Source organism: Phyllostomus hastatus, unplaced genomic scaffold (genome assembly GCF_019186645.2).
Source record: "Phyllostomus hastatus isolate PE091 unplaced genomic scaffold, TTU_PhHast_1.1 phas_contig_948, whole genome shotgun sequence".
Taxonomy (NCBI): domain Eukaryota; kingdom Metazoa; phylum Chordata; class Mammalia; order Chiroptera; family Phyllostomidae; genus Phyllostomus; species Phyllostomus hastatus.
In genome coordinates this window covers 10,701,216-10,718,732 of record NW_025333993.1, presented here as the reverse complement: position 1 = coordinate 10,718,732, position 17,517 = coordinate 10,701,216, and the positions used below count along the sequence as shown (strand labels likewise).

At 65.8% G+C, this 17,517-nt stretch overlaps 1 protein-coding gene across 1 annotated transcript in view; it reads right to left on the bottom strand.

Annotated features, from left to right (window-relative positions):
* GRIK1 (glutamate ionotropic receptor kainate type subunit 1) overlaps positions 1-17,517 on the bottom strand; it is a 185,601-nt gene that overhangs the window by 56,909 nt on the left and 111,175 nt on the right. The window contains exons 5-6 of the mRNA XM_045852535.1: positions 4,823-4,876; positions 1,893-2,066 (exon numbers count right to left, since the gene is read on the bottom strand). Coding sequence (XP_045708491.1) covers positions 1,893-2,066; positions 4,823-4,876 — 228 coding nt within the window. The remainder of the gene's footprint in view (positions 1-1,892; positions 2,067-4,822; positions 4,877-17,517) is intronic.

The following is a 17,517-nucleotide window of genomic DNA, read 5'->3' as shown; positions in this document are numbered from 1 at the left end:
TGCACTTGGGCATGCGCCCCCCGTTCCAGAGGGAGGGTGGCGGTGCCCTTGCCCTTCAGCCTTCCCGTGGGTCCGTGCGGGCACCCCCACCGGCACCCCCACCTCCATGGAGGTGCCCCCCCCGGGGGCAGAGACGACACTGACCCGCACACCAGCCTCGTCGGGCGAACCAGGGTCACCAGAGGCCCCGCCTCTAAGCTCTGTCTGCAGGGCTGAGGGCCCGACTGGCAGGGCCTGCGTCCTGCTACGTTCTGGGGAAATTGCGTTGACAGGTCCTGGCGAGGCTGCTGTGCCCACTCTTATGGCCCCCGGTGAGCCGCCCTCTTCTCTCCCGCAGACCCCGCCTTCCTCGTGGGGGTCTAGCATCGCACCAGCGAGAAGGCTGACGGAGCCGGAGGGCCCCTCTTTGGGCGAGACGGCCGCACCCCCCTCTGGGCCGCGTGGGGCTCTCCACCCACCGGGACGTGGGGACGTGGCTGTGCCCACAGGACGGCCGGGGGCCCCCCAGGCTGCCCGAGTCCGATGAGAATTTTGGGGCTCACTCTCTGCCACTCTTTCAGGGTCTGCTCTCCCGGCGGGCACTTGCAGACGGCTGCCAGCTCAGCACGTGCGTTTCTAGGGGGAGGGGTGTAAGTGGGGCCTCCCCTGTGATGAGCATTTAATGTTGGGTGCGAGTCCACACCTGCATGGGTGGTCCCTGCCGCGTGTGGGTGCAGTCAGTTTTGGTCTCATCCTGTGACAGCGATGTTTCAGGGAGTTGGGGGTGGGCAGGGGACTTGGGGACATACTGGAATCACACCCCAGAGAAGAAGAGAAACCCAGCGCACCACCTCCTCCCCGACTTCCCTGCCCCCCGGCCCCCGAGTCCAGTATTTCCGGGGCACCCCCTGCTTGTCCTTGCCCACGGAGATGCCCCGAATCACGGAGGGCACGTGGGCAGCAAAACACTTTCCTTCCTTGTCTCTCGTGTCCCTGCGTGAAGAGTCCTCTCAGGCTTGAGGAACGGCCGGCGACCTCGAACACGGGGTCCCGTGGAACCACTTCGTTCACTCGTTTATCTGTCCTTTGAATTTGTTTCCCATTAAAAGAAGCAGAAAGAGAAAAGGACCCCCGGTTCATCTCTCTGCGGGGCATCTTTCTGTTACCAGTAAACTGCGTCTGAAAGCCAGAGTGTTTCTGGGGCGCGGGGAGCAGGGAGGGAAGGCCCGGCCAGTTTGAACCTGCCTGCGCCGCCCGACGCCCTTTCCCGCAGACGACACCGTTCCCACGCGGGAAGCTTAGAAAAAGATTCCCTGCTCTTTCCCTCATCACGCGGGGACTTCCGGTAGGGAAGCCACCCAGGGGGGGTGACAGCGAAAGACAGATGATTCGGGCAGAAGCTGCGGACATGGAGTGCCCCCCTCCGACCCGCCCTGCCCCGCTCCCCCTCCCGCGCCGGGGCGGGCCTGGCACCTGCCGCAGAGTGACTAGCTCGGGCCTGGAGCACCCCCGAGTCTGAGAGGGGGCCTCTGGTCCCTGGGACAGCGCGCGGGGATGCGGCCACCAGGCGTGTCTCCCGCACTTTCCACGCGCTGCCCCCTCCCCGAGGTGGAGCAGGGTGTCGCCCTCCGCCCCTCCCCACTGCCCCTCCCGCGGCCGCGTTCCAGGCGTGGTTTCCGCTCTGTCCCCCACTCGCCCGGCCGACCGCGGCGGCGACTCCAGCTGTTCTCACCCGGGGCGCGCGCAGCCAGAAAGCCGAAAGCAGCAGGTGTCAAGAGAACCGTGCTCAGGCCTCAGAAACCCCAGGTGCCCTCCCCGGGTCCCTCGTCTGAGTCCCGGCCCCGCCCCCGGGGGACCCCGCCCCCCTCCGGGGCCCGGCTCCCACCGCTGACCGCTGACCGCTGACCGCTCACCGTCATCGTGCCGTCCAGGAGGCCCGCCTCCGGCCTGGGCGGCGCCTGCAGCCGCTCCATGGACCACTTCTCCGCGACGGCGGCCACCCGCGGGTCGTCCACGCCGAGCAGCCGGAAGCCGGTCATGTTGACGCCGCTGTACCGGTAGAGCTCCAGGTCCAGGGCGAACAAGTCCTGCGCGGCGAGAAACGCGAGAGGCGTGGGGCGAGTTGGTGCGGAAGGCGGCTGCCGACGGCGGAGGGACCGGAGGGGTCGGTGGCGCCGTGGGAGCCACTGGACTGGCTCGGGGAAAGGCGCGCTCCCCTGCGCTCTGCCCGGGTGGTGCCGGCCCTCATTGATCTCTCCAGCTGTCCAGTTTGCACAAACCCAGGAGAAGGACTTGGCTGCCCACCAGCAGCAGCCCTTGGGCCCAGCGTGTGACATTTCTGGGACGCTCCGGGTCCTCTTTCTGGGGCAGGGTCACCCGGGAACAGGCAGGCACCCCTGCGTCCATCCAGTTCAGCGCCTTTATTTTATTAACGAGGAGGCAGGCTCTGAGGGTGAGTCCTGCACCCGGGAAAGGAAGGTCCGCTTGTCAGGGCGGCACCACCCTGGTCAGCACATCTTGCTGTGCCCCGCCCCCCCCCGGCAAAGGAGGGGACATTGGGGAATTGCATATCCCTGGGTGGGAAGGGGCCTTCAGCGGGAAAGAGCAGCATCTCCCTGAAAGAGCCCGCATCCCCCTCAGTGTGGGCCTGGGGAAGGCTCAGTGGACCCTCTGGGGATGGGGGCCAGAGGGTTCTCCCCGGAGAGGAAGCAGGAGATGGAGGACCTTGGGAGTGGAACTCGCTCAGCCCTGGCCTGGCCTGGCCTGGCCCACCCCGCCCGGCAGTGTCGGGGAGGAGCTCAACCCGCCACCAGTTTCCAGGGCCGGGCAGGGGCCTGCGAGTCCACTCCCAGCTCACGCACACGCCCGTGACAGCCTCACTCCTGTGCTCGTGGAAGAGGGCTGCGCCGCACACTGCACGGTCACGGATGTGCAGCCCGCCCCAAACCTTGCAAGTGGCATTTAACAGGAAGGAAAAACCTTCACCAACGTTTCCTATCAGCGCGCGGAGCTGGGTTACGGAAGCGCGGCCCAGGCAGCCGCCCGCACGCTGACCGTGGTCCCCGAGCGGAAGCAGCCGGTGGGAAGCCGCCGGGACTGTGTCCTTGGGAGACAGACACCCGATCTTCTGAGGGCCCCCCACCCTGCCCTGCCTGACAAAACTTGGGGTTCGCTCTGCGCTCCCAGCTCAGGGTCAGAAAAAGTGTCCAGCTTTGGAATGTTGTATCACCCCCTCCCCCCAAGTAACGTTCTGTTTTCTTCAAGTTCTGCTCATTCTCACGGGAGGGGCAGGCTTCAGGCAAAACCACGGGGAAGTGTGCAGTAAGCAGGTCTGAAGCACCAGTCCCAGCCACGGATGCTTCCCTTATCACGCTCAGTGAGCGGAAGGATAGTCGCTCCAGCTGGCGGGGCTCAGCCAGAGGCTCCCAGGGGTCCCTCACGGGCTCCCACGGACTCCCCAGCAGTGAGTGTGACCTGCTGGCTCGCCCACAGCCCCAGGCGTGTGGGGCTGGGGGGCTGCACGCCCAGGCTTCCGGGCGTGGAGGGAGTTCAAGCCCCCTGTGCATGTGGACAGCCCACCTCTCCCCACCAAAGGACCTGGCCCGAGCCGGCCTCCAGGTGTCCGCGCCCTTCCTCCAACTTCCCCAGAGCCTGACCTCAGGGCGTGGCCGCTGCGGGCGACAGGAGTCTGGGGCCGAGGTCACACCCTGTGTTCGAGGTGGGGGAGGGGCTGGACCTGTGAGCGGTGGCCTCCTCTCCCTTCCTGGCGAGGAGACACCTGGAGGGTGGCCACGAGGGTGGGCAGCCAGACGGTTTCAGAACCCGGGCCCTTCCCTGGCCCCGGGCAGCCCAGAGCAGCCGGGCCGTGACAGGCGGCCCCGAGCCTCGGCGTCACCGGCCCCTTCGCCCTGCCGCCCTCAGGCCTTCCCGAGTCGTGGCCTGGGTGGCCGCTGCTGGCCCCTGTTCCTGTTCCGACTCCTCCTCCCCCCACTCAGCAGGCCCCGGCCAGTGGTGTTCGGTGCATGGCGCTCTGCCCGGGTCTCCCCGAACCCGAGCAGGTTTCAGCCGCACACCTTACAGCCAGAGGAGGAGTCGGCATTGTGTTTCCACGTCACAACGGTGTGGGGTGTGTGTGTGTGTGTGTGTGTGTGTGTGTGTGTGTGTGTGTGTGGGGGTGTGTGTGGGTGTGTGTGTGTGTGGGGGTGTGTGTGTGTGGGGTGTGTGTGTGTGTGAGTATGGGGTGTGTGTGGGGGTGTGTGGGGGAGTGTGTGAGTGTGTGTGGCTTGATCGAATGAGCGCTAGGACGTCTTTCTGATGCATTAAATGCCCCAAATCAGTCTCCCTTGACCTGGTAACCTCTCAAAGTTTAAGGTGTCACAGCCTTTAAGAAAACTCCTCCATCTGAGTCTCATGAGTGTCCTTGGGTGCAGTGTGTTCCATGTGCCAGTGTCTCGCCAGCTGCTCTTTCCGGGTCTCCCGGATGCCCCGGCAGGGGGCCCCGCCTCTCACCAGCTGCCCGAGGTGGCCCGGGGCGAACTGCGTCCGGCCACAGGGCCCCAGGCCGCCCTCCAGGGGCGGGCAGTGTCCGTGGACAGTGTCCACGGTGCTTCTCTAAGGAGGATTTGCGCTCTGACAGCTTCTGTTTCACGGAAGTTCCACTCTCACCCCTTTCCGGGTGCGCTGCACGGCTGCTAGTCAGAAACAAGGAGGAGAGAGACCTGCTTCCCCCATTCCCGGTTTCCGTGAGCGCAGTCCCCACGACCGGTCCTGCCTGGGGCGCCGGGGCCGACCGCAGGGGGCCCGGAGCTGTGCCCCCCGCACGCGCGTGCACTTGCACACTCACCAGGGTTGTGAAGAGGTAGTGGTAGTGCTCCGTCATCATGCCCATGAGCAGGGTCTGCAACAGAGAGAGGGCGGGTCAGGAGCGGGGCTCTCATGGGGCATCAGTGGGCAGTAGGGTGAGCGCCACAGGCGGGAACCAAAACGAGGGGCCCTGGGGACCCGTGGACGCAGTCCCCGCGAGACTGAGGCGAACCGAGGGCTGGCCGCAGCGCCCCGAGACCCAGCCCGCGGGCCTCCCTCCGGCGCTCTCCCCTCGCGCCACGTCCGACCCGCAGGAGGTGGGTGCGCTGATGATCAGAATTCAGCGTGGTCTGAGATGAGCCAGTGTCCTGCGTGGGGTTGTCCCCCGCGGCCCGGGGCGGCCCCCACCCGAGTAGCCCCAGGCTCAGACGCGCGCGTGCGGGCCCCCAGCGCCGGGGCTGTTGGTGCTGCCTCGGAGCGGGGCTCAAAACGCGCGCACCAGGACGGAGACGTTCTTCGACGAGAGCTTGTAAAGAAGTGAGACTCTGGAACGTTCCTCCTCCCGCCCCCCGCACCCCACAGACCGCGGGGAGGACGGACGGGGACGTTCGCGCACACAGTCCACACCGCCCCGCACTTGGGTCTGGGCGGCATCCTGCCAGCCCCAGGCCGGCTGCCCTGTGGTCCCGGCTTTTGGTGAAGGAGGGGGGCGGGGCGAGCGAGGGGGCGGGGCGAGCGGGGCGTGTGGGCGGGGCGGGAGAGGGGGCGGGGCGAGCGGGGTGTGTGTGGGCGGGGCGGGAAAGGGGCGGGGCGAGCGGGTGTGTGGGCGGGGCAAACGGGGGTGTGTGGGCGGGGCGGAGGAGGGGGCGGGGCGAGCGGAGGCTCTCAGCCCAGGTCGTTCCCTGAGCCGTGGGCTGCTTTTGGGATTTTTGCGCGTGGCGCCCACGGAGAGGAAAAGGCCCCCGAAGGCCTGGAGACCAACGACTGATTCTCAGCTCCCCGAATCGAGGCGCTCGCCCTCCTCGGGCCAGGTCCCCAGGAGGACGCTGTGGGGGCCCGGCGCGGAGAGGCCTCGGGCATCACACCTCCCGGGCGCATCTCCGCGCGACCCCGCTGCAGACGAGCATGGGCCCGGGGGCTCGGCAGCCAGACGCTCTCAGAGCCCGTGGCAGGCGCTCGGGGGAGTTTCCGAGTGTGGAGCCGGGACTTCGTGTTTCCGCGCAGTGGGGAGGGTCGCCGCCCCGTGGGACGCGCCCATTTGCATCAAAGAATAAAGGCTTTTACTACCCCAGTGAGAAGAGGCCTGGGACGGTCTGGGAAGAGGCAACATAGTCAGAAGAGACGCTGGAAGGCGCCCAGGACGCGTGAGGAACGAGGTTCACGGGACAGGGGACCAGAAAGGAGGAGGGTGGGTGGGTGGGGGGCCCCCTCCCCCTCCCCCTCCCCCTCCCCCTCCCCCCGCAGAGCGCACCCCGCCCCCACTGCTCCGCCCTCTGCGGCCGCGGGACCAGACACACTGTAACGTCACGAAGATACAACGAATGCCCGGGCACTCTCCTTGGGAGTCAGCAGCCCCCAGCGAGGAAGTCTCCCTGCGGGGATGACGGGACTCGGCTCCCGGGGGGTTTTACCCAGGGCAGAGCTGCTGTCCGCGGTGGATGAGGTTCGGGGCGCGCTGGGAGGCGGGTCAGCCGGTCTCGGATGCCCCTGCGGAGGGCAGAGCTGACCAGTGCGTCAGCCAGGAGTCCAGTGTCTCTCTTGAGTCCTCAGGTGGCGTAAGGGAAGCAAGACTCGCCCCCTGAGGGGGCGCCGGGGCGAGTTTTATGTCAAGATACAGAGCTGGACACGGGGGTTTGAAATGTTGCTTCTGCCCTGGCTGGCGTAGCTCGGTGGATTGAGCTCGGGCTGCGAACAAAGGGATGTAGGTTCGATTCCCAGTCAGGGCACAGGCCTGGGTTGTGGGCCAGGTCCCCAGTGGGGGCCATGCGAGAGGCAACCACACACTGATGCTTCTGTCTCTCTTTCTCCCTCCCTTCCCATCTCTAAAAATAAATAAGTAAAATCTTTTAAAAAAATGTTGCTTCTGGGACTGGAAAAGAACCACAAAGCCGGCTGTTTTCAGCTTTTCACCTGGGCTGATGCTTCTTTGAAAACAGCCTTGGGGGTGTTGGACCGCCCCTGGAGGCACAGGCCTGTTCAGAAACGCTGACACTGTTGCAGTGATGCGCGGAACAAAAACCCAAGCACAGCACCAAGAGCACAAAGCGCGGGGGAGGGCATGTACGAATGCGATCCTCGTGGGATCTACTTGAACGTGAGCACGTATGGGCTCCCAGGGAACGGCCGTGGATATCGGATGCTGTGCGTAACCCTGGGTCGCCGCAAACCAGAGTCTGCGGGAGGTGCGCACAGAACCGAGAGAGAGCGACCCAACAGAGGGCCCAGAAAACCCGCAAACTGCACAGGAGGGCGGTGGAGGAAGGGGCAGGGAAGAGTCACAGGCGTGAGGGGCAAAGAGGCAGCGAGTGCCTGCCGACCAGCAGTTACTCCGCCCGTGAGCCGGTTAAACGCCCCCCCAGGAGGACACGGGGCGCCTGGATGGACCACGGGTGCGGCCCGTGTGCGTGCTGCTCACGCGAGGCCGGCTTCAGGTCCAGGGTGCACAGACGGGAGGTGCAGGGTGGGGGCCGCACTGCGGGCAGACAGAACCGGAAAGAAAGCGGGGGCAGCCGGGCTCGCATGGGACAGAGCAGACTTGGAAACAAAGAATCCGAGACGGGAACATGAGACGTTACATTGTGGCGAAGGGGTCGGGCCACAGAAGGGCTGAAACGGCCACGTGTATCTATTCGCCCAGCCTGTGAGCACGTGGACGCAAAAGGCGATTATTAATAGACACAACGACAGAAATTGACAGTCCTGCAATAATGGCAGTGGATTTTACACGCCACTCATATCAATGGATAAACCACCCAGACAGACAATTAATAATAAAATAATGACCTTAAATGTGACACTGGACATTTATAGAACATTTCACTCAGAAACTGGTTATATTTCGTTTCAAGCGTCCATGGAACGTTCTCCAGGACAGACCATGTTATCCGGGTACAAAGCAAATCCGAGAGGGTCGAAGTCAAACCCAGCATCTTTTCTGACCGCAGGGGCGTGAGCCTGGCGCGCAGCTGCGGGAGGAGAACGGGGAGAGGCAGAGACCCGTGCAGACAGACGACCTGCCACTGGGAGCCCGGGCCCCGAGAGGAGGTCAGACAAGAAACCGGGCACCACCCACCCGGACACGGGGAAACACGACTTCCCAAAAGGCACGGGACGCAGCCGAAGCTGTTCTGAGAGGAAGTTCCCTGCTTACACAGGCTCCAGAAACAATGGAAACCTCAAGTAAACTGGAAAAAGAAGGACAAACAGAACCCGAAGTGATGGAAGGAAGGAATAAAGATCCCAGTAGAAATAAATGAAACAGATTTAAAAAAACACAACAGAAAAGACCGATGGAACTAGGAGCTGGTTCTTTGAAAAGGTGAACAAACCGATACACCTTTCGCCGAACTCATCACGGAAGAAAACGGCCTCGAGTGAGCGAAATCGTGAGGAAAGGGGGGGTTACAACCGACGCCACAGAAGCACCCAGCGCCGCTGCCGATCATGACACGCCGACCAATTGGACAGCGTGGGAGACACGGGTACGTTTCCAGAAGCATTCAGCCTTCCAGACGGACCCGGGAAGAAGCGGCACATCTGAACAGAGCAACGCCTGCCGTGACATTGGGGCGGTAATCAAGAGCCTCCCGAGAGCAACGGCCAGGACCAGATGGCTTCGCCGGCGAATAAAGCATGGAAGCTTTTTTTTTTTAATATTGTATTTATTTTTAGAGAGAGGGGAAAGGGAGGGAGGGAGAGAGGGAGAGAAACATCAGTGTGTGGTTGCCTCTCCAGAGCCCCCTACCGGGGGTGGGGGGCGCCGGCCCACAACCCAGGCGTGTGCCCCGACTGGGGATCGAACCGGTGACCTTTTGGTTCACAGCCCGCGCTCCATCCACTGACCACACACCAGCCAGGGTTGTGTGATGCTTTTTAAAAAGCAGCCAGGCATTCAACTGACTATTTTCATTAGCGGTTTGTGGCTGTGCTGGGAGGCGCACGCCCGTCTGCTGTGCCCCGTAGTCACTGTCGGAGGGAGCGCGGAAGAGGCGGGGGGAGACCGCTCGCGGGTCCGCCCCGTTCTCATGGGTGAGCCGGGGGAGCCGCCGGTCTGGCTGCCCCTCCCGGGCCTGGGGCGGTGCGCTCCGACCCCGGCCCCCCCGTGAGCCTCCTGGGCGGGGAAGTGGAGGGACAGGTTCAGCCGGGGACCGCTGACAGGCCACGCTGGAGGACTCCTGAGGACTGGGGCGCAGGAGAAGCTTCCAGAAGGGAGGACAGGCGGTCCTGCGAAGGTGGTGCCTCTTCACGGCCGTCTTCGGGGTGGTCGGTCCGCGGGCGGGGGCTCTGCGGTGGGGAGCCGCGCGCTTGATGGATGGAAGCACTGCAGCCACGCGGGAGTTTCCCTCCGTGAGCTGGTGTGTCAGCCAGACGTCGTTGGAGGGTTAAGGGAGTGTCAGAGCAAGACAAATAATAAGCGGTTTTAAGATAAAAAGTGTGATCACGATACCGCAGTTTTCTGACAGCTCTGTGCAAAGCTGACTTTTCCCTTTGAAACTGGAGCTCTGTTGATGCAGCGCGGGGCGGCGGGGCGGCGGGGCTGCGGGGCGGCGGGGCGGCGGGGCTGCGGGGCGGCGGGGCGGCGGGGTGGGGGGGCCTGGCTCCGCCGAAGTCGTCCGTGGTGGCACGGAGCGCGTCACACCACCACACGCGGGTGTGACGACGCGGCTGCGGGTGCGGTTCAGGCGCTGCTGCTGGCGCGCGCGGACCCGTTCTTCGAGCAGCGCGGCTACTGCTCCCGGAGCCGCCCCGGGGAACGGCCCGCGGCGCCGCAGCGCGGACCGAGCTCCACGGCGCTGCCCAACCCGGCCCACGGGCACCGACCGCCGCGTGCCGCCCCGGGGAAGGTGCGGAGCACCTCTCTGCTGGCTCCGACGGCCCCGCGCGTGGGTGTCTCTGCTGCCTGTGCTGCCCCCCCCCCGAAGGGCATGCGAGAGGGTCGCAGGCCCTGGCTCCTCCGTGCACACACACGCCTGCCACGGGCACGTCCCCAGGCACAAGCCACGCGGGGTTTGCCCTTCCGCGGACGGACGGACGGAGAGACGGGGGACAGGCATCCCACCCACAAACCCAGCCCTTTCCTCCTGCCTCCCGGCGAGGCCAGCGGAGCGCAAAGGGTTCCCCACGGGGTCCTCCGGCGTTCGGGGGGTGGCTTCGGGCTTTAGCGCCTTCACAGCCTCCTCCCTCCCGCGGAGGGTCAGGGCCGGGGGGCCATGGGGCGGGGCTCCCCAAAGGGAGCGGGAAGCAGCCGCTCGTTTGGCTCCAGGAGCCGATCTCGCCGAAGGGCCGGGCCGCTGGGGAGAGGCTGCCCCCCCCCTGCCCCCGCAGAGCACAGGCCCGGCCGCCCGCGCTGCTCGGGGAAGAGGAGGCTCCCGGGCGGCGGATGGAGCGGCTGCCCCGAGCCGGGCTGCGCGGGACCCCGTGGGCCGAGAACACACTCCGCAGCCTCCGTCCGGGACCCTGGGGGGGGGGGCGGTGGCCCGGGGAAGGCGGCGGCGGAACCAGGGCTCCCGCCCGCAGCGAAGCGCCGCACAGGCCTGAGGCTGCCGCGTGGACGGAGCGGGGCTTCTCCCGCGGCAGCGACGGCGGCGAGGACACGGGAGCCCGGGGCCTGCCTGGAGGGGCGCTTCGGGGGGAGGGGCTGCCGGTCTTGGGAGCTGTTCACAGCCCCCGAGGTCGTGGTGAGCGGCCTCCTCCTCTGATGGTTTCTCCTGTCGGCTTCAGTGTGCCCACTCGTCCGTGACTGCCAGGCTCATGAAAGAATTACGTGTGCCGCCGTTTCTCAGGGCGCCAGGGTCTCCAGCTTTGGAGGAAACACCGTGACCGCCGTGACCCCCACCCCAGACGGCGTCGTGTCCGTGGCCCGAGGTGAGCCCTGGGCCCCGCCGCCCGCCCGCCCGCCCTCCGCCCTCCGGTGACGCGCAGCCGGCGTGGGAAGCACCAGCTGCTGCGAACCAAACCCAGGTTTTAAGCGGCAGCACTGCCGAGAGCGGCCTTGTGCCGGCTGCTGCCGCGTGTCCCCCGCCGCGATGGGTTGTCCACGTGGTGTCAGGGGTGAAGCGTTACCGTCCACCCGTCCACGTGAAGACCAGAGCGTAGGGAGAGCGTCGGGACCAGGTCTGATTTCCGTGCTGGCCCCTTTGTGCGACACCCGTCTGTTAATTGGTCGCGGTAGGTGCGTGTGCAGGAAGGCCGGGGACTTGCACAGAGCCCCTCTGGACCTCGAGGAGCCAGGTGCTGTCGGGTGCCAGCCAGTCGGACGGGGGCGGGGGGCGGCTGGGTCTTGAGGAACGGGCCTCCGGAGCCAGGGCCTGCTCCCGAGGAGGCGACCTGTCCCGGACCCTGCGGGCCCCCCTCCCTCCGCCTCCTTCCGTCCCAAGTCCAGACCTACGAGGCTCTCCAGTCACATCTGTCCGGACATTAAAATCGATCAGATCCTCATTCTAAACCCTTCGGCGACATTTGGGAAATTTAATCACCTAACGGAGTCACCTTTCCCTGGGAAAGGGCAGTTTGTACAAGCACTCGTAACACATTCCTGCTGGAGTCACGTAGCAGACACAGCCACGATGGTGCCTCGGCGGCAGCAGGCTGGTCGTGGTGGGTGTCCCCCTGCGCTTAGCCAGCGGGGGCTGGGGGCCGCTCGGGAATTCGGGTCCCAGGTTTACTCGGAGGCACAGCTGCTGAGGCTCCTGGAGGCCGGGGGCGGGGGAAGGAAGGAGGACAGGGACCCGTGGCCGAGGGAGACCACAGACGGGTCTCTAGCTTGGGTGCGGTGAGGAGAGGGAGGGACGCCAGGAGGCTGGACGCAGAACGCACCCAGAAGGCAGAGGAAGGCGTCTGCGAACCATAAACAGGACGATGGGACCCAGGGCCCTGCTGGGTCTCCGGCCTGAGGAACTGGGGGGCGCTTCTAGTCCCAGGACAGATGGGGAGCGGGAGGGGGTGGCTGGCTGGGGGGGACACAGCGTGTTCCGTGCGGCGCGGAGGTTTCAGCCGGTCGGGCGAGGTCTCCGTGGGACAGTAAGACCCTCGGGGCCGGCTGGGGCCGGCGATCCCTGCGTTGCCCGGTGTCTCACTGACGGTGACGGTGACGATGGGCCAGGGCAGTCTCCAGGCCAGGGCCCGTGCCTCATGGGCATCGTCACAGCCAACGCTTCCCCCGCCCAGGTTTGTGTGACGTGGGCGCTGTGACCTCCCCATTTTACAGACGCAGCAGAGCTGTGGAACAACCTCGTCTAACACACGGGGGTCTTTCGGGGTCTTTTATCTGCCCGTGATGCAGGTGGAGCCGAGAAAACAGCCAGCATGCATCGGCTGGGTAAATGGCCAAATCTGCCTCCCACAGGGCCGCCCTCGAGATGGGGGACTCGGCCACCAGGCCCGGAGGATGGAGCGGGGGAGGGGGGGGTCCTTCCGTGGCCTCGTGCATCTCCTAAAGGAGCCTGATGGAAGCCACAGCCCCTCCCCCGGGAAGGCCGCTTGGAGGGGCACGAGGCAGAGCCACCTGTCTGTGTCGTCTGCGGCAGGGGCACCGCGATGTGGCTGGAACTGGGCGCCGGAGCCGTTCTGAGGCGCGTGTGTGGTTTTTACGGCCGAGTCGGGCCGCAACAGACCTCAGTCCTTTCCAAGTCTGGGATTCGGAGGGTTTCGAGGCTCCTCAGGCCCATACACCAAAAATGTGGACCCATTCCAAACCCTTCAGCGAACCGCTGGTTTTCCACAGAGACCAGTAAATTCTTGTGCGCGTGTAATAACACGCTCACATCTATGGACCGCCCCTCACAGCCGAACTCTGTGCCCAGGGAACGTACATCAGTCTTAGTGTCAGCCCGAGAGATACCTAATTACAATGGGAATGCGCCACCACAGTAATTATGTAACACGCTACGCATTATCGTCCCGTTACTATTAGGAGAGATTCATCATTATGATGTTGCCAGGATTTACCCAGAGTAATGAGCTCGTCACCAGTGAGCTGGCTCAGGCTCCCAGAGGCCCTGGGAGCGCTGAGTAAGAGCGGCCTGCGTGGTCATCCCCCCACGTACTTGGGGCCTCCTGAGCCTGAGGCCGGGCGTGAGTCCTGTGCGTCCGGACCAGCGAGGGGGCTCGGACCACCGGCGTGCGTGGGCACCCGGGGCCGCTCCGCGGGGGAGAGCACGGGGGGGGTGGGGGGTCTGAGAGGCGAGGGTCGCAGGCGGGCTGGAATCTGCTCGGAACTGAGCCTGTGCGGCCCCGGGTCTTCGTGCTCCTCCCCTGCACCGGCAGGTGCGAGAAGATGAGAAAGCGTCATCCCGGTCGGGTGCCCGGCTCAGCCCGGCGCAGAGCGGGCGTCCGTGAACGGTGGCGGGTCTGCCGTGTCGGGGGACGCAGGATTTGCTCGCGGGCCTCCCCACTGTGCCGAGGCTCTCGGCCCGGTGGCCACTGCTCAGGGATCAGCTTCGGGGCCTCCGCCGGCGGGCAGGCTCCCGGGGGCGGGGGGGGGGCGGTGCTGTACTCACGACTGGTTTTCAGGCCCCTTTCTGTGTTAAGGGGGCGGGGACCCCAGTGCTGTTTTCACTTCCTGCGTCTCCACCTCCTGCACTCAGGCCCAGAGGGGGTGCTGCATGAGAGAGCGAATGTCTCCACCGGGCGCCTGCCACCTCCCTGCTCAGCTACGGCTTCCGAGACGGCCAGCGTTTTCCTCGGGGACATTTAGACTCGAAAGGACTGGGTGTTTGGGAGTGAAGTGGAACATCACAGTTCACGAGCTGCAAAGGTTAGCAGTGATTTGTGTCCGGGGCCGGCTCCTCTGAGGACCAGCCGACACCTCGGAGCAGAACAGGATGTTTCCCCTCCGCCTCCTCAACCCCGAGCTGCGTTGCCGGTGCAGGCCGGCCGCTCGCTGGCCTGGCCACGGGGGAGTGACCGAGCCTCTGTGGCTGCGTCCGCCCCTGAAGACAGAACGTTCTCCTGTACGTGGAACGCGGGTGCGCCTCCCCGCTGGCGCCGGGCCGGCCCGGGCGAGGTGCGCGCTTCCCGGCGGCTCCTGGGGCCTTTGGCCGGTTCTGTGTGTCGCTGATCAGACGGACCCCGGAGATCGGACTCAGCGGGTGCCGGTCCCAGGTCCCAGGTCCCCGGCACAGGCTTGGGGGCTCCGTGTGGAGAGGGGAAGGATGGGGGGCAGATGGGGGGGCACGACAGGGAACCCACCTCTCTGCCCCGTGTGCGGAGCTGGCCGCCGTGGGCGCGACTCCGCGGAGGGAGGACCCGAGGCACCGAGTTACTGGGCTAGTGGGCGCCGCCCCCATGCATGCGCGCCGAGGGAAGCCAGGCACGAAGACACACATTTCTTCCCGGCCTTGTTTTTATGTTAACGCGAAGAAAAGAAAAGAGAAAATGCGATGTAATTGTGCAAACGGTCCTGCTGCGGAAACGTGTTACGGAAGCTGATGGCTCAGTCACGACATGTCATTGTCGCCGCAGCGCTGGGGGCGCGGGCCCGCCCCGACCCCGTGACCCGGGAACAGACGGCCCGGCCGGCCGGGCAGAGGGAGGCCGGGCAGAGGGAGCCCGTGCAGCCTCGCCCCCGGGCGGTGTCCTGCGGCTCCAGGACGGCCCGCCCGCCCTCCCTGAGGGGCGCGACCCCTCCTCCCCATCCAGGGCCGGCGGGGGCCAGTCCTCCGGGTGCACCGGCAGCGGTGACCTGCTTTCCCAGCCCCGTCGCGGGATGGGGTGGGGGGGCAACGGGCAGTTCTCCGGAAGAGGCGCGTTTATCCTCAAGAAGCAGAACAGCGGGCTCACGTGCACCACAGTTCTTCACACGCAGGACTCCAGGGCAGCGGGAGGCTGTCCCTTTGAGGAGACCGAGGCACAGAGGAGAGACTCCCTGAGCGGGCGGAGCGCCGAAAGGGGGGAGGACGGGGGGGGGGGCGGGAGACGCCTGCGGGACCCCCAGCTCAGGGCGTGGCTCGGGCCGCGGGTCGGTTCCCCCCTCCCCTCGGCTGCGCCCCACCCGCGCTTCTGGCCAGCGGGTCACAGGAGGCGGCTGCCCTCCAGGGGCCGGCGGGGCCGCAGGGGATCGGGCGACGCGGGTCCTGAACTCGTTACAGGTTTCCCTTGGGCTTGGGCAGCGCCAGGGAGACGGCAGGTCCGGGAAATGACCGGCCTCTGCTCCCGCTCCCGCGGGGAACCACGGGCAAGGCCCCGCCCGGAGAGAACAGCCCGGGCCGCGGCAACGGCCAGTGGGAGGCAGTGAAGTGGGCACGGGACGGGGTGCCGGACCTGCCTCGGGCTCCTGGACCTGCCGTGGGCTCCTGCCTGGACGCGGGCTGGGTCGGGTCAGGCGGCCCAGGACCTTTGCAGGAGGAGCAGCCTCGGTCCCCGCCCCCTGAGCTCGGGCTGCATTGGCAAACCAACCACAATGCCGGTTCCCAGGCGGCTGTGCTGGCCGCCCCTCCCCCGGCCTGGGCCGTCAGGCTCCGACCCACGGCCTTCCCTCCCTGGGCTCCTCCTTACGTTCCTCTCTGACCAGCCAGAGCCTGCAGGGCCTGAGCGGGGGTGACCCTGGGCGGGGTGAGCGAGGGGCAGCGTGCTGGCGGAGCTGCGTCGGAAGGAGCCCGGGTGTGGGGGGGGGCGCTGGGGAGGAGAGGAGCCCGGAGCCGGGGTCTGCACCTGGGGGCAGGGTCAGGAGACAGAGCAGCTTCCTGGCAGAGAGCGGCGAGGTGGCCGCCGTTGCGGCCGGTGGGCAGGGGGAGAAGGGCCGCGCTCAGACGGCAGGGACCGGCGAAGGCACTTGGTTTGCACAGGAGCCCTGAGCATCCGGAGCCTGATCCAGTCTCGATGCTTGAATCTCCAGCTGGTTTTTGGGAAGTGGCTTTTCAGATGCTCATCACACGGTGCTTGTTCGATATGAATGGAAATAATTACTTTTTGAGAGCGATTAGCATGCCCAAGAATAACCACAGACTTTCCCCCAATTTTTGCTTTTAGATAAATGTCAAATATCTGCCTTAAGTTGGATTTGATGTGTTTTTTCCTTAAGGACCGTTACAAAGTGGTGAAATGTGATGAAGCCCCAGGGGAATGCTGGGAAGTCGTGAAAAGTGTGCAGGGAGAGAAAGCCAAGGGGACCCCCCCCCCGGGAAAACGCCTCAGCGGTGACCTCGGTCTCCGAAGAGGTGACGGCACCAACACCAGCGCCACCTGAGTGCACCTTTCCCCGGCTTCTCCGCTCTGACCGGGGCCTGCGCAGGTCCCTGGGGTGCGGCGCGGGGGCCGCGTGGTCTGGAGACCCCACGCAGGCTGGCGGTTCAGAGTGGGGTCTCGAGCGGGCACCCGGCCTCTGCCCCGAGGAAACCGCGTGCAGATCAGGAGGGCGGGAGCTCGTGGGGGCAGTTCCACGGGGCGCAGGGGACCCTCGGGGCTTTGGTGTGCCCTGGGCGAAGGGGCGGAGCCTCCCCCCCTTTTCTTCCTCAGGTGAAAAGACGGCGGAGGGGCGGCTGGAGTCGGGACCCTCATCTCTGCCCCCCGGGGCTGCCCAGAGGGGCGGGCACGCCTGTGGGGGGCGGGGCGTGGTCTCCGTCTGCGTTTCTGCTGGTGCTGACCAGGCCCCGGGCAAGTGGAACCGGGTCACTCAGAGCCCTGGGCCCCCTGCGAGCAGGACGGGACGTCCAGTCCCGGCAGCTTCCTGGGGGTCCCGTGAAGCCCCGCGGACCCCACCCGCTCTCCTCGCGGCCGCGGCGCCCAGCCCCACGCAAGCACGCGGCACACCGGACCGGTAACGCAGGAAGTGCGGTCACGGCCGTGTCCCCCTGGGGGCCTTGCCGCCGCCGCAGGGACGATCACAGCTCACGCCCCCGCCAGGCCCCGTGCGCGCAGCCCGGCCGCGCTTCCCTGTGCTTGTCCGAGCTTCTGAGCCCCGGCGCCTTCGCCCTCGGCCGCCTAGGCTCTGAGGGGGGCCGCCCGTGCAGCCGCACCCCGAGCCCCCTCTGCCGGCGGGCCGCCAGGCCCCCAGAGGGGCGAACAAAGAGGTTTCCAGACGTTGCCCAGCAGCGTCCGGGGGGCGAGAACTGGTGTCTCCGCTTCCTCTTCTTTTCCGGTTCTGAGTTGTCTTTCTCCAGCGTGAAAACGGGGCTGTATCCTCAAGTGCTCAGAGGTTTACTCTGTGGTGGCAGTTATTTTTTTTTTAAAGACTTTTTAAATTTTTTTATTTATTTTATTTTTAGAGAGAGAGGAAGGGAGGGAGAAAGAATGTGTGGTTGCCGCTTGCACGCCCCCTACTGGGGACCTGGCCCACAGCCCAGGCCTGTGCCCTGACTGGGAATCGAACCTGTGACCCTTTGGTTTGCAGGCCGGCAATCAATCCACTGAGCCACCCCAGCCAGGGCGGTTATTATTATTATTAACATCACTAACATCTTCCGTGTAGCTCAGAAGGCAGTTTGCCCAGGGCTTCCTCCCACACTAGCCTCGCTGTCCGGACAAGGTAGACGGAGAAGCACCTTCGCTGGGACGGAACCTCCGCCTGCGCTTGGAATC